The sequence below is a fragment of the Manis javanica genome, chromosome 3 (assembly GCF_040802235.1).
Source record: "Manis javanica isolate MJ-LG chromosome 3, MJ_LKY, whole genome shotgun sequence".
NCBI classification, from domain to species: domain Eukaryota; kingdom Metazoa; phylum Chordata; class Mammalia; order Pholidota; family Manidae; genus Manis; species Manis javanica.
This window is the reverse complement of record NC_133158.1, coordinates 77,878,984-77,894,294: the sequence shown is the minus strand read 5'-3', so window position 1 is coordinate 77,894,294 and position 15,311 is coordinate 77,878,984. Positions and strand designations below refer to the sequence as shown.

The 15,311-nt window shown below is 36.1% G+C and overlaps 1 protein-coding gene across 1 annotated transcript in view; it reads right to left on the bottom strand.

The window, feature by feature from the left end:
* IMPG2 (interphotoreceptor matrix proteoglycan 2) overlaps nucleotides 1-15,311 on the bottom strand; it is a 100,118-nt gene that overhangs the window by 21,161 nt on the left and 63,646 nt on the right. The window contains exons 10-11 of the mRNA XM_036998670.2: nucleotides 10,012-10,256; nucleotides 7,127-7,212 (exon numbers count right to left, since the gene is read on the bottom strand). Coding sequence (XP_036854565.2) covers nucleotides 7,127-7,212; nucleotides 10,012-10,256 — 331 coding nt within the window. The remainder of the gene's footprint in view (nucleotides 1-7,126; nucleotides 7,213-10,011; nucleotides 10,257-15,311) is intronic.

Here is a 15,311-nt window from a genome sequence, read left to right as displayed (position 1 = left end):
AAAATAGAGGTACCAAAATATATAAAGTGAATTTTAACAGACCTAAATGTAGAAAATGACAGCAATACAATAATAGCAGGGGAACTTTATACCCCACTTATATCAGTGGGTAGATCCCCCAGGCAGAAAACCAATAAGGAAACACTTACCTTACTTAAGAGAATAAGCTAGAAAGATTTTATATATATAAAGAACATTCCATCTAAAAGCATCAGAATACATATTCTCACATGCATGTGGAATATTCTCTAAGACAGATCATGTGAGGCCACAAAACAACTCTCTATAAATTCAAGAAGACTGAAATCATATAAAGCATCTTTCTAACCACATGGTATGAAATTAGATATCAATTACAAGACTACAACTTAGAAGAACACAAAAATTTGGATATTAAACAACATGCTACTGACAACCAATGGGTCACTGAAGAAATCAAAGGATAAATCAAAAATACCTAGAAATGTGACAACAGAAATATGACATTCAAAAATCTATGAGATGCAGCAAAAGTGATTCTAAGATGGAAGTTCATAGCAATACAAGCTTAACTCAGGAAAGAAGAAAAATTTCAAATAACCTGACTTTGTCTAAAGGAACTAGAAAAAGAACAAAGCCCAACATTAGCAGAAGGAAGAAAATAATAAAGATCAGAGCAGAAATAAATAAAATAGAGACTAAAAAGAAAATAGAAAACATCAGTGAAACTAAGAGGCTAGCTCTTTGAAAAGATAAACAAAATGGAGTAATCTTTAGCTGGACTCACCAAGAAAAAAAGAGAGAGGACTCAAATAAAATAAAAAATGAAAGAAGATAAGTTATCACTGATACCACAGAAATATAGAAGATCATAAAACACTACTATGATCATACACCAACAAATTGAACAAGCTAGCAGAAATGGATAAATTACTAGAAACACACGATATTCCTAAATTTAATCATGAATAGAAAATCTGAATAGATCAGTTGCTAGTCAGGACCTTGAATGAGTAATTTAAAATCTTCCAACAAACAACAAACCTCTCCCAAATTCCATATCCAGATGGTTTCACTGGTAAATTCTACCAAATATTCAAAGATTTGATATCTACTAATCTCGAATCCTACCAAAAAATTGAAGAGGAGGGAACTCTTCCAAACTCATTTTGCAAGGCCAGCATTACTCTGATACCAAAACCAGACAAGGACACCACAAAAGAAAGAAAATTACAAACCAATGTTGCTGATGAACATAGATGAAATCTTCAACAACATATTAGAAAGCCAAATATAACAATGCATTAAATGGATAATATACCATGACAAAGTGGGATTTATTCCAGGGCAAAATTTCCACAAATCAATGAATGTGATCAACTGAATTAACAAAATGAAAGACTCATATGATCATCTCACTAGAGTTAGGTAAGGCATTGACAAAATTTAACATCTGTTTATGATAAAAACTCAACAAAGTGAGTATGAGGGAACACACCTTAACATGTAAAGGCCATGTATGGCAAAACCATAGCTAATATCATATTCAATGGTGAAGAGGTGAAAGCTTTTCCTCTAAGATCAGGAACAAGACAAGGATGCCCACTCTCTCCACCATTATTCAACACAGTATAGGAAATCCTAGCCACAGTAATTAGGAAAAAAAATTAAAGAAAGAAAAGGTATTGAAATTGGAAAGGAAGAAGAAATTTCAGATAACATGATACTATACATAGGAAACCCTAAAGAATCCACCAAGAAACTATTAGAGCTAATAAATGAATTACAAAGTTTCAGGATACAAAATCAACATTCATTTATTTAATTTGACCAATTACTAAATGAAAAAAATATCTGACATTTCTACACAATAATGAACTATCAGAATTTGTGAAACCCCATTTACAATCCCATCAAAAAGACTAAATTACCTAAGAAATTTAACCAAGAAGGCAAAAGACCTGTACAATGAAAATGAGAAGACATTGATGCAAGAAAGTGAAGCAAAGACAAATAATTGGAAAGATATTCTGTGCTCATGGATTGAAAGAATTAATATTGTTACAATATCCATACTATCCAAAGTAATCTATAGATTCGATGCAATCCCTATTAAAATTAGGAAAGCATTTTTTCACAGAGTTAAAGTAAATAATTCTACAATTTATATGGAAACTCAAAAGACCCCAAACAGCCAAGAGAATCTTGAGAAAGAACAAAGGTGGAGGTATCACACACCCTACTTCAAACTGTACTGTGAAGCTACAGCAATCCAAACAGAATGGTACTAGCATAAAAACAGACACATAGAATAATGGAATAGAATCAAGATCCCAGAAATAAACCTTGGCCTGTGTGGTTAACAAATATTTGGCAAGGGAGCCAAGAACTCTCAACAGGAAAATGACAGTCTCTTCAATACATGATGTTGGGAAAACTGGACAGTCACATGCAAAAGAAAGAAACTAGAGCCTTATCTTACACCACTCACAAAAATTCATTTGAAAGGGGTTAAAGACTTAGACATAATTCCTTAATCCATAAAACTGAAAGAAGAAAACATAGGGGAAAGCTTCTTGACATTAGTCTTAGCAATGATTTTTTTTTGGATATGACACCAAAAGAAAAGGTAACGAAAGCAAAAATTAAGTGGGACTATATCAAACTAAAATGTTTCTGCATGGCAAAAGAAACAGTTAACAAAATGAAAAGACAATCTACAGAATGGGAGAAAATATATATGTGCTAAGGAGTTAATATACCAAATATATTGGGAACCCATACAATTCAATAGCAAAAAGAAATAAACAATCCAATTAAAAAATGGGCAGAGAATCTATACAGATATTTTTCCAAAGAAGACATAGAAATGGCCAACAGATACATGATAAGATGCTCAACATCACTAATCACAGGAAAACACAAATCAAAACTACAAGAAGGTATCACCTCACACTGTTATAGTGGCTATTATCAAAACATAAGGGATAGTGTTGACAAGGATACAGGGAAAAGGGACCCCTTGTGCATGCTGGTGGGAATGTGAATTGTTACAGCCATTATGGAAAACAGTACAGAGGTTCCTCAAAAAATTAAAAATAGAACTTCCATATGATCCAGCAATCCTACTTATTAGGTACAGATATAAGGAAATGAAATCAGTATATTGAGATAACTGGAATATCATGTTCATTGCAACATTATTCACAATAGCCAAAATATGGGAACAACCTAGGTTGATGAATGAAGATGATGTAATGTGTGTGTGTGTGTGTGTGTGTGTGTGTGTGTGTGTGCGTGTGCATGCATGTGTGTATGTATTTTCAGCTATGAGGAAAAAGGAAATCCTGCCATTTTTGACAAGAATAGACTGTAAGGGCATTATACTGAGAAACCATAGACAAATACTGCATGATATCACTTATATATGGAACCTAAAAAAGCCAAACTCACAGAACAGGTGACAATGGTGGTTTCCAGGGACTTGGGGTAGGGAAAAAAGAGACATGTCAATCAAAGGGTACAAACTTCCAGTTATAAGATGAATAAGTTCTGGGAATATAATGTAAAACATGGTGACTGTAGTTAACAATACATTATATACTTGAAAATTACTAAGAGTTTGTCTTAAAACATTTACAGCGCCAAAAAATAATAATTATGTGAAGTTATAGAAATGCTGACTAACATAACCATGGTAATCATTTCTCAATTGTAAGTGTATCAAATCATCACTTTGTACCTCTTAAATTTATACAACATTACATGTCAATTATATCACAATGAACCTGGAAAGAAAAAAAAAAAGAATGGCAGTCCATTCTCATTTGGGTTAGCATATGTCCACAGGTCTACAAGACTCAGGTGAATACAGAGGGGAAAACCAGGAGACCATTTTCAAATATTGAAATACATGCTATGTTGAATATAGAGGTTACTTGTGTAGATAGAAAAGTTTCTTCCTTTCCTATTTCTTTTCCTAGTATCTAAAACCATATATGCATTCAGGGAAAAGTAAAAAGCCCATTTGCTCAATACCAAGTTCTATTCCTCACAAAAGTAGTTACGAAGACGACAATCATACCATATAAGGGAATTCACTTTTGTTTCTCTTAATTATCTAAAACCACTTCCAGATGTGTTAAAGCCACCCATTCTCCCAGCTGAGTCAGGCATGTTTACATCCTTGCAAACTCTTAAGTGTGTATTTTTTAAAACTCAAGTGAGATGGCTTTGACTCTTTAACTCAAGCTTAAGACACTGAGTATTATCAGACAGAGCCTATAACATTAGGAAAGCAACTCAATCCTCAATGAAAAACAAGTACTCAAGCAATATATATGATTTCAATAAACAAACATATAAATGCTTATTTATTTTATAAAAAATAAAAGTGAACAATACATAACATCTTTCAATAAAGTCAAGTCACAAGTAGGCAACATAAAAAGTAAAAGTGAACAATTTTACTTTTTAATAAGAAAGACCACCTATTCCAAATAAGTACCCTCCAAAAAAATGACATGGCAATGAAGCTTTCTCATACATTTTGAAAGGTGTATACATACATGCCAGGAATAGCACTTCATTTATTTTTATATGAGTAGATGTTCTCATAGCAACAAATTCAACTTGTAATTTCTTCTTTTAATTCAATGTAGTATATTAACAAGTTTAATATTATATTGGCAAGTATGGGTAAAACTGCTGTATTTCCAGAATCTCTCATCTGGCCTTAGTGTATCTCCATATCAATAGGTGTTTCCAAGGGGTGGAGAGAAGTAGTCCATCTCCATATCAGAGGGTGATTACACCGGGGAGTGAGGAGGGCCTATTTGGACTGGGGAGGTTGGGTCAGGTTCCTTTTTTGCACCTGGGTCGTGAGAGACGCAGGCAAGCAGAAGTGAACAACTGCTTGTAAGCAATAAACAGATTTCTCCCACTTTAGTTCTGCCTTTGCCTGATTTTGGCTTCAAAGGTAATTTGTCCCCAGCTGGGAATATATTTTACCCCCCAGATTTACAGCAGTTTCACATTTGTTAATGCCAGCTGAAAAACTTACTAGTTCTACAGAAAGCATACTGTGCAAAAAGTGATTTTCCAAGTTGAGATGCCAAAAGGTGTCAAATTCCATATCCCAACATCCTTACCTCTAAAATAATTTCTAAAAATCAAGTCTGGAAAAAAAGTCTCACTTCTACAAAAGAACAAAATCTCGTTAACAGTTTGTCAAAAAGGAAGAGAAAAAGAAGAAGAAATGGGAGAAGGTGGAGGAGGAGGGAAGGGAGGAGAGGGAAGGGGACAGAAAGGGAGAGGGAGGGAGAGAGGAGGAAAAAGAAACAATAACCGGACACTTCTAATTAATCATTCTGCTTTTTCATGCTTGTCACCCATTAATATTCCAATGTCTCCTCAAATTGTTAATTAATGCCCTACAGTTACCATTATTTGAAAAACTAAGGGTTGGCTTAAACGCAAATGAACCACAGAAAAGGCAACAGAAACGAACAAGTGGGCCCCTTAGTCAGTGCTTGCCATCATTAAAGGAGCAGCCTCTTTTAGCCAAACTCTAGCCACGTTTGCAATAGTGGAATGTGGACTTAATGACATCAGGTCATCCAGTTTAAAACCAAGTTGGAAATTTGCATTTTGATGCAAAAATCCTCAAATTTTTAAATACTGGCTTATTTTTTTTTTTTTTTTTAATTTGGCCCTAAAGCACATGCTTATAGCTGGATCTAGCCCTCTGGTCTCCACTTTGTAACCTCTGGCTTATATAGAAGTTCTTTTATTACAACATCATTCTAACATATCATCACAGATCTGTGGTTAGAGAAGTCCTAGCTGACTGTGATTAGAAGGAATGGAGACTGGTGGTGCCCTGTCTGTGGTGAGTCACCACTCCCTGACACTGCATCCTGAGTAGACCTCTCTGATAGCATCACCTTATTTGTGTAGAAGTCTGTCTATTACTGCCAGACTGGAAAGTTCTTGTAGGCAAGACCACACCCTTATTCATCTTATTTTCTCCAGCACTTGGCAATGAAAAGAACAAAGTAAACATATTTGAATGAATGAATAAACGCCCAATGAATGTCATCTCTGATGTCACTCCCCCTCTACCCTTTCTTCCTCAATATGGAAACTCAGTGAAAAGACTATTTCCAATAACACCACATTTCAAAACTGAGTTGCCCTATAACTGAGTAGAAGAAATGGATGCATATATGAATGGTTAAAAGAATTTGGGATAGGCTTTCTAAATGTTCATTGCTGGATAAAGCCAAGAAACAAGTATTTCAAAAAGTTTATGTGAGACAGAAAAGAGGTTAGAAAGAATGAGAAATGTAGAAGGGAGACCCCCAACTGTGTTTATGTGATAATAAAAGATTTGTGTACTTGTAAACAGGCAGGTCCCTAGTGATACTGCAGCTGTGGTTGTAGCTGTCCTTGTATGTGTGTTGTTTTAACTGCACTTGAGAAAAACCACTTTCTCCTCTGCTGGATGTCTCTCTATAGGTGAAGTGGCAAGTTGAGGTTTGGAGAGGGCAGAGGAGTATCCAGAGTAGTAGGATAATAAGAACAAAAAGCTAAGTTCATTCCATGATGTTCCTGTGCACACGGGAGTGTTTTCCCAGCCCAGGTTAAAAGGAGGCCTGATTTGTCAGGTAGCTGATATTTTTCACTCTTCCTTCTCTCTATTTATAAACACTGTTCTATAAGCTTTGGAGTCTAAATTTTTTCTTCAGTACACTCTGTGGAACAAAAATCTACCTACCTATACACATCAATTTATAGTTTGGATATAAAAACTATTTCTGGATAAGTTTTAGAGAACTCGGTAGGCATTTACAGTTTATCACCAAACAAGTTTGTTGGAACCATAAGCAAGTATACACTATGTGTGAAGTTTAGCACTGAAAAATGTGTGGACTTCATTTAACCACTGTGGAATACTTCAATTCTCTAAACCAATATTTGGACCCATGAGCTGACAACTATGAATAATGTTCCAGGAATGAGGTAAGAGAATATCTGAAATAAGAACAGCTCAGGAAACTCATGATGCCAAAGTAAGCAGCTTAGGGTACAAAGAAGAGAAGCTTAAGGGCCCGGTTCTAAGCATTAAACATAGAAATACACTTACCAGAACAGATGGCGGGGTTGCCTGACCACTGGAACTTTGGGAGATCCAAAGCAGATCTTCAGTTTGGCGGAGTAAAACTCCTCTCACTGAAGAAAGCATGATATGAAAGAACATTTTTAGTTGAGAGACTGCTGCATTTGAGATTCAGAGAACTAAAAACCAAGTTCTACCTCCTTATAGTTCAGAGCTTGGCAGAACATATAGGGGAAATGTGCTTAGAAAATGTTTGCTACTTTATTCATATACATATATATAACTTATACTGGCACAATCTGAATTATAAGGCTGTAATATAAAATATTCTTCTCATTATTACACTCATATTATTTCTTTTCCATTCTCAAGCATTGTTAACTTTTTTCAAGTTCCTATGAAGCATTTTTAAGTGATTTTTTTTTCATTTCAATAAGAAGATTGAATTGAAATTCCAACTCATTTGTTTGATGCTAAGAATGGAGAAAATTATGCAAAGAGATCCCCTTGTTAGCAGAAAATACATTTGAAAAATGGGCTGGACATCAGATAACTTATCTCTGTAGCTGTATTTAACGACAACAGTGTTAAAAGATTAGATTATGTAAGTTAATTCAACAAAGATTTACTGCATCCTTGCTAGTCACTACAGACTTAGCTGAAGTTGAGGCTATAAACACTTATAATAAAGCCAGGTTTCTCCTATGGAAGTATTCCCTATGTCAGAGAGATAAATACAAATTATAAAATGATGTGAGAAGCATATATATATATATATATATATATATAACATATAGGAATAAAGACAAAGAAAAAATTACTTTGCCTGGACGAGAGAGGGAATCAACAAAAGCTAAAAAGAAGGGTCATGTGGTGTAGGTGCCAAAAACAGAAGCAGAATTTCTCTGTATTCACCTGTTCCTACTAGCCTGACAGAGGGATGAATCAGAAGCCAAAAACCCTATTTGGTTTAAATATTTTCCAAAAACTCCTTTTTGACTGTGTATAGAGTTATCTTTTCTTCTATGGAAGAAAACAAGATACACAAGATCAAGGATGAACATATCTTTCAAGATGATGATCAAGTTACCTAGAATGCTGCATCCATTCAGAACTCTGAGGTTGGCATGACAATGGAAATGTATTTAAGGGAGAAAATTCATTTTCATACGTCTAATGAAAGTTCACAGCACCTAAATTAGTTTATACTGTATATCCTAATGCTTTTGTTGAACATGCTTGGAAATTCTAAGTGTTGTTGACCTCTTTTTTAGGACATTTTTTAGGAGGTAGCTCCACCTCCCGGTTCCACATAAAAGTAAGACTTTAAGGTTCTTTTTGTAGATTTAGTTTCCTAAACTACCTCATTTTGCCTATTGCATACCTTAATCTTCATGCCATTCCTCCATTGCCCTAGCTACTAACCTTGGTATTTGCACATTCTGCTCAATTTAGGTTCCCATCTTCCTCAGGTCATGACCACCAAACTATATTTTTTCTCTCTTTGATGCCAATGTCCAGATTCCTGGAACCTTCTGCTTATATGATGTCCTCATAGGTAGCCCCCCACTAGTCTACATTAGCCTTGCCAAAAGGACTTCAGCAATTTCAGATAATAGGCCTATTTTACTTGGCTCAGGTATTCCAAGAAGATTCAACAACAAAAAAGGAGCATATAAAGAAGTGAGCCTAGGGTACTCACATTGCTCCAAAATACAAAGGTACCCTAGTGTTTTAGAACTAATACCCTAACATCCGAAGACAGAGTTTCTCCACTTTACGTAACCTATAAGTCCAGGACACTTTGTGGCTCTGTCTCAGCACAGTGTCACATTAAGAAAACATCAGTCCAGCAATCAAAATGATTGAAAAGCAATTTAAAGTTTTAGTTGAACCCCTCAAAAAACATCTTATTTAGAAAGTAAGGAATTTATTATACATAATAACGTTTTGTTATATCTTTCTCTTTTCTTTCTCCCTTGTCTGTTTATTCACATTCACACACACACAAGCCTAGGTGTTAGCTGCCTGAAAGGATACGGGCTCTTTTCCCTGAAGAATTTGTGGGAGTTGAAGAGACTCTAAAAATGTATCACTGATAGTAACGCCTCTCATTCATGAATATTCCTCTTCAGCAGCTGGTATTTCTTCCATGTAGCCACTTAAGTAAAGTATCCTTCACTGGAGAAAGGCTAACCTACCAATGAGTAAAGAAACCATGGAGAATCCAACATAAAGCAGCCAGGGAACTAACAGGAGGCCATGTCCCTGATGAGTTCACACCGAGCAAACTTCAGTCCAAGGTCGAGTAGGCCACTCTTTAACCTCTAAATACAGAGTAATACTCCTTGATGATCCCAGATCTACCTGCTGACTGCAGATCATTACTGGATCTCTACACCTTTCTGAATTCAAACTTGGTATTGGATCCTCTGGGCACCCAGTATTAGTTCTTCTTTGACCAAGAGCTTCCCTCAACTTCCCTGACCTGCTCTTTCTCTTCTGTTCTCTGGCTGTAAGCCTTTACCTGCTGACTTGCCTCTGGAAAGTTAATGTCTTAGTTGCCTGGGCAGCACTATAACCTGTTTTAATTCATACTTACAGGTACTGCTTTCCTTTTTCTTATACTTTGCTCCCATTTTTCTAAGCTATTTCTAAATGTCATGCTGTTTTCCACTTTCCCCACTCTTTGTGGCCTTCTGTCTGCAAATATTCCAGAAAGCCCCTGATTAATCTATTCAGAATAGCTGCATAGCTAAAACTCCATTCATAGCAGGACATGCCCTGTCTCGTGCAGTCTAGAGATTGCTCAGAACTACATACTACATACGCTTAGGAAAATCAGTTTTCACCAAAGCATATTGGAAAAAAAAAGAAACTATACAGGACGTCATGATGGATATCAAACTCACCATTGATAAGCTGAAGGGAGTCAGGATCGGGGTTCAAAGAGGAGTTTCCCAGCAAAAAATTCTGGTGTAGTGTTTCAGCCATATAATCTCTGAAGTTACTAATTGTATAAACAGCAGTGGGCTTATCATGCAATTCCACAAGACCATGGTTTTCCACCTTGTTGGAGTGAAGGCTAATTAGGTCCCAGGTAGTATTGCTGATGGCCTCACCATTGAAGGTAACTGCATAGTGAACATCTATGCCACTATGGATAAAAGAGAGAACAGATTAGGCCCTGATAAGGAGGCACAAAGAAAGAACCTTTGAACCCATGGAGAACAAATATGATACCTAGAAGGGGGAGTCCCAAAACGCCTGTTCCATCACCATTCTCTGAAGCCTGCGAACAATTTTGCCATCCCCTCCTCCTTCCCAGAGCACAGGTTTTAGCTCTAAGAACATAGAACAGCTCTAAGGCCACAGACACAACCCTGAAGAACACCCTTTTCTTCTTTCTCTATATTCTCAACCCTTCTTTCCTCCTTCAAAGCCAACTGTTCCTCTCCACTATCAGCCTGCTTCCTTTTTTCGCTATTAGCATTTCTTCTCTTTGATTAAAAAAAAAAAATCTTCTAACTCTATCCAATAATGAACAATATTCTCATCTCTCTTTATTACTGTTGTTGGATGAATTATGTACTCCACAGTGGGGAGTGAAGCAACGAGGAAGCTTAATTCTATTAACTAAAACATAGTTATTTATTGTGAAAGGAAGATAGGAAATACTTGGAAATGAAGCAAATTTTTTGATTTGTGATTTTTAAAAAATATAATGCTAGAATGTTTTCTAATATGACAGTTATCTAAGTTTCTCAGGAGATATGCTTTTGCTTGGTAGCCCAGACAATTTACAGTCCTATAAAGTTTAATACTAAATTGTAAAAAACTACAAAAATGTGATTGTTTTTCCTGGCCTCTAAGAATGATAACTCCAAAGTTTTATAATCCTATAGGGCATCAGCCAATTCTGTATTTAACTTAGTAATTCTTGTCCAAATTAAGTATATAAATTTCTGTTTTTCAAGTGCTGTAGAAACTAGCTTTCATTTTCTGCCAGCTCCTTCAATTATGAGCTCAATCAAACCTTGACAAGAGCTAACAAATAATTTGACCTGGGAATTAAGCTTTGTCACTATCTACCTTTCCATGACCAAAGAGATTTCTTGGAGTAAAAGACAGTGAAAATATGTTAAGTAGGAGTTGGTGTGTCATATTTTCTTAAATAGTCATTTTGGAGAAATAACATCTGAATACAAAATTTCTAAACCAATAGGAATATTCCTTCTAGACTCTAACTCAGATTTCTCTAACAATCTAAAGATAACATTTTCTAAGTGCTTACAAAGTGACCAGGTACTTCACATGCTTTATCTCATTTAATTTTCATAACAACCCTGTGGAGGTTTTATTATGTTCAGACTATTGTTGAAGAAACTGGGCTTTAAAGAAGTTAAAAGACGTGACTAAAATTTTACAGCATCTAAGTGGTAAAGTCAAGATTCAAACCCAGATCTGCCTGACCCCAGCACCTGCATTCTGAACTACTATGCTATACTCTCAGTTGCTTTAATTAAACTATTATCAGAAAAAAAGTCATTAGGAAGACAGCTTTGCTCTAGTCATCACTCTGGCTTCCAGTCAGAGACACATCCATCAGAGACGCAGCCCAGCACGTCACACCAAGGTCCCTCCAGAGGTAAGCAGAGCACTATCCTGCTAAATACCAGCTACTCAAGATAGGCCTGTGATGGAAGCAGCCTGCTACCTTCCTACTTGGAAGCAAAAGGACTCCCAAATCAAAGCATACAAATAAAGTGCTTTCTCCTCTGAACTTACTTACATATTATTATATATTCCTTGATTACAGCCTTTGTTGTTTTGTAAAATGATTCTGTTTATAGTGACTGCCTTTCACTCTGAGTTTCTTTCTATCCCCAGTGTTCAGCTTGGTTCCTGGCACTAGGGGGTACCCAGTACCTACTCAATGATAGAAATCTATACTTGTCTGAATATTAAAAAAAAAAAACCCTGCAACCTAACCAAGATATTCACACTATCTAATGAAAATTATTAATATAATGAAAATGGAAATTACAAAAGGGGAATTAATCAAGTCATCTATGTTACTATTTGGTGGAAAGCTTCTGACCACTAAAGTGGATTGTGTCTCACTTGTAAAACAGATCCCTGGACTGGAGACGGCTCAACAGGTTGGTGTGGCTTGATATACTGGCATGAGTCAGCCAATTCCATAATTGGTGATATATTTCTTGGCAGATATATTTCTTGCTTTAGGTACATCAACTGGCATCCTGAACAATGCCCTGTATTTTGTGATTTGGTAAGCATGAAATGGTCCTAATAGTCCTCTCCTTCCTGAGAACACTGGCAGTTCTGAACCTGTCCTGGGCCTGCTTGCTACACATCACACCCTGGACATCCTTCACCTGCCATATAAGCAGGTAGGCTCCTGTTTCACTCTGAGTAATTTCATAAGGTCTTTCTCCCAGATCTGGTAAGCTGCCAGTCCCAGCTGGGGTGGTTTAGAGAGCTTTAAAGTGGGCATTTTGACACCTTTAATAATGTTCTATTAAGCGGTAAAACATCTACTTATTATCTAGAACTTCCCTCAATCCCTTAGTATTTCATGTCAGAATATGGTAACTCATGGGTCTGGTCTTCTTTTGTAAAGAAATAAATTCATTAAATATGCTAAAATAACCAAGTGATAGCCCCAACGTGGAATAAAATAGTAAGAGGGACACCTACTGGTAAGATCTCACCATTATCATATGTGTCCCAAGCATCTAGTACAATGCCTGGTTCACAGTTCAATAAACACTTTAAAAATAATGAAAAAACAGCTGATCAGTTTTATTCACTAATGCAGACAGACAAAAGAAGTATCCTGTGCCACTTAAATGACAGTATGTGATACTCCTAACTTATTTAATCTTGAGGATTTTTTGCCTCTGAATATGAGAGAGTACTTTTTTGCCCAAAAGGACATCTCATACATCTCATGTCCTCTGAGTAATCATTTTAGGGATATTGCTTCACAGCCAACTCTGCATGCTCTTCACAAGCCATGCGGGATGAAGTACGTGCCTTGCATGACTTTTAAACATTACAGGGAGAGGATCAAGAAATCTGCGCAGATCAGGCAGTTAGACTACTGTCCTTATTCTTTATTGGCAAAACATAATTTGTCTCACAATGATTTCCTTGGACATCTAAAAATAACACTTCTATTATAATTTACCTTGTCTAATGAGGATAAATTCATTAAAGAAGATAGGTTGCCTCAGAGAAATGCTGCAATTTAACACTATGATTTTGTCCTCAAGAAAATGTTTGAGGTATCAGGAAACCATCTATTCTCAGGCTGAGGACTTCACTGTGACCCAAAACAGACTTGAGTTCTGGCATAGAAAATAGAGTACAAAGACATCTCAGGACAAGGGACAGAAATAACAGAAAGCCAAGAAGCCAAGGAAGTACATAAGCTGCAGAATGCACGCTGGTAGACAAAATATTATCTGATTGAAGAAAGCTGTGCTGGCTTTTTCGCATTCAGCAACTCTGAGTTAACCAACACCACTGTATCATCATTGTTCATCTTCTAAACTAAACTGAAACAGCTGCGATATAGAGGAAATTTCTCTTCTGACAGCTATTTCCAGAAATATCAATCATGTAGAAATGAAATTAACCACTTCTTATTCTCTCATCTTAAATGCCCTAATTGGCTGTTTGACATGTGCAGATTTTAAATAGAAAATGATGGTTCACATCTTATTAAGGTCAACTAAGATAAACATTTCAGAGAAACTCACACATCCTTTCTGTTAGGAAGAAGGTGTATATTTACATAGCCTGGAACTATACTTTGAAGTGTGTATACCAGGCATATGTACTATTTGTTTCAAATGAGTCCTACTAACTTAAAATAATGTGTGCATCTTGAAAGATGTACAAAGCAAATACAAAATATCATGTGCATATAAATGTTCATGGAGAGAGAGAGAAAAAAGAGAAGCTACATATATTAAAGACAGGCATATCTTAGAGATATTGTGAATTTGGTTGCAGTACATCACAATAAAGTATCACAATAAAGCTAGTCAAATGAACTTTTTGGTTTCCCAGTGCATATTTTTAAAAGTTACTCTTACACTATACTGTAGTCTATTATGTGTACAATAGCTACATGTCTAAAAAATGTATATACCTAATTTTAAAACATTTTTTGCTAAGAAATGCTATCACCTGAGTTTTCAGTGAGTCATCATCTTTTTGCTAGTAGACAATCTTGCCTTATTGATGACTACTGACTGATTAGGGTGGTGGCTGCTGAAGGCTGGGTTGGCTGTGGCAATTTCTGAAAACAAGTCAACTCTGAAGTTTGCCCATCTATGGACACTTTCATGAATAATTTATCTGTAACACGTGATGCTGTTTGACAGCATTTTACCCACAGAACTTCTTTCCAAACTGCAGTTAAACCCCTCAAACCCTGCCACTGCTTTATCAACTAAGTTTATGTAATATTCTAAATCTTTTGTCATTTCAACAATCTTCACAGCATCTTAACCAAGAGTAGATCATGTCAAAAAACTTTGTTTGCTCATCCATAAGAAGTAACTCAATCCATTCAAGATGTAACATGAGATTGCAGCCACTCAGTCACATCTTCAGACTCTACTTCTAACTCCAGTTCTCTTGTTATTCCCACCATATTTGCAATTACTTCTTCCAGCGAAGTCTTGAACCCATCAAGGTCATCCATGAGGGTTGGAATCAACTTCTTTCAAACTCTTTGAATGTTGGTATTTGTACTGCTTCCCATGAATCACAGATGTTCTTAATGGCATCTGAATCCTTTCCAGAAGGTTTTCAGTTTACTCAGATCCATCAAAGGAATCACTATCTATGGCAGTTACAGCCTTACAAAATATATTTCTTAAATAATAAAGCTTGACAGTTGAAATTACTCCTTGGTCCATGAATAGATGTTGTGTTACAGGCATGAAGATAATACTAACCTTACTGCACATCTCCATCAGAGCTCTTGGGTGACCAGGTACATTGTCAATCGGCAATGATATTTTAAAAGGAATCTTTTTTACTGAGCAGGTGTCGCTAGTGGGCTTGAAATATTCAGTTACCCATATTGTAAACAGATGTGCTGTAATGTAGGCTTTGTTATCCCATTTATAGAGCAAAGATAGAGTTAGCATCACTCTTAAGGGCCCTAGAA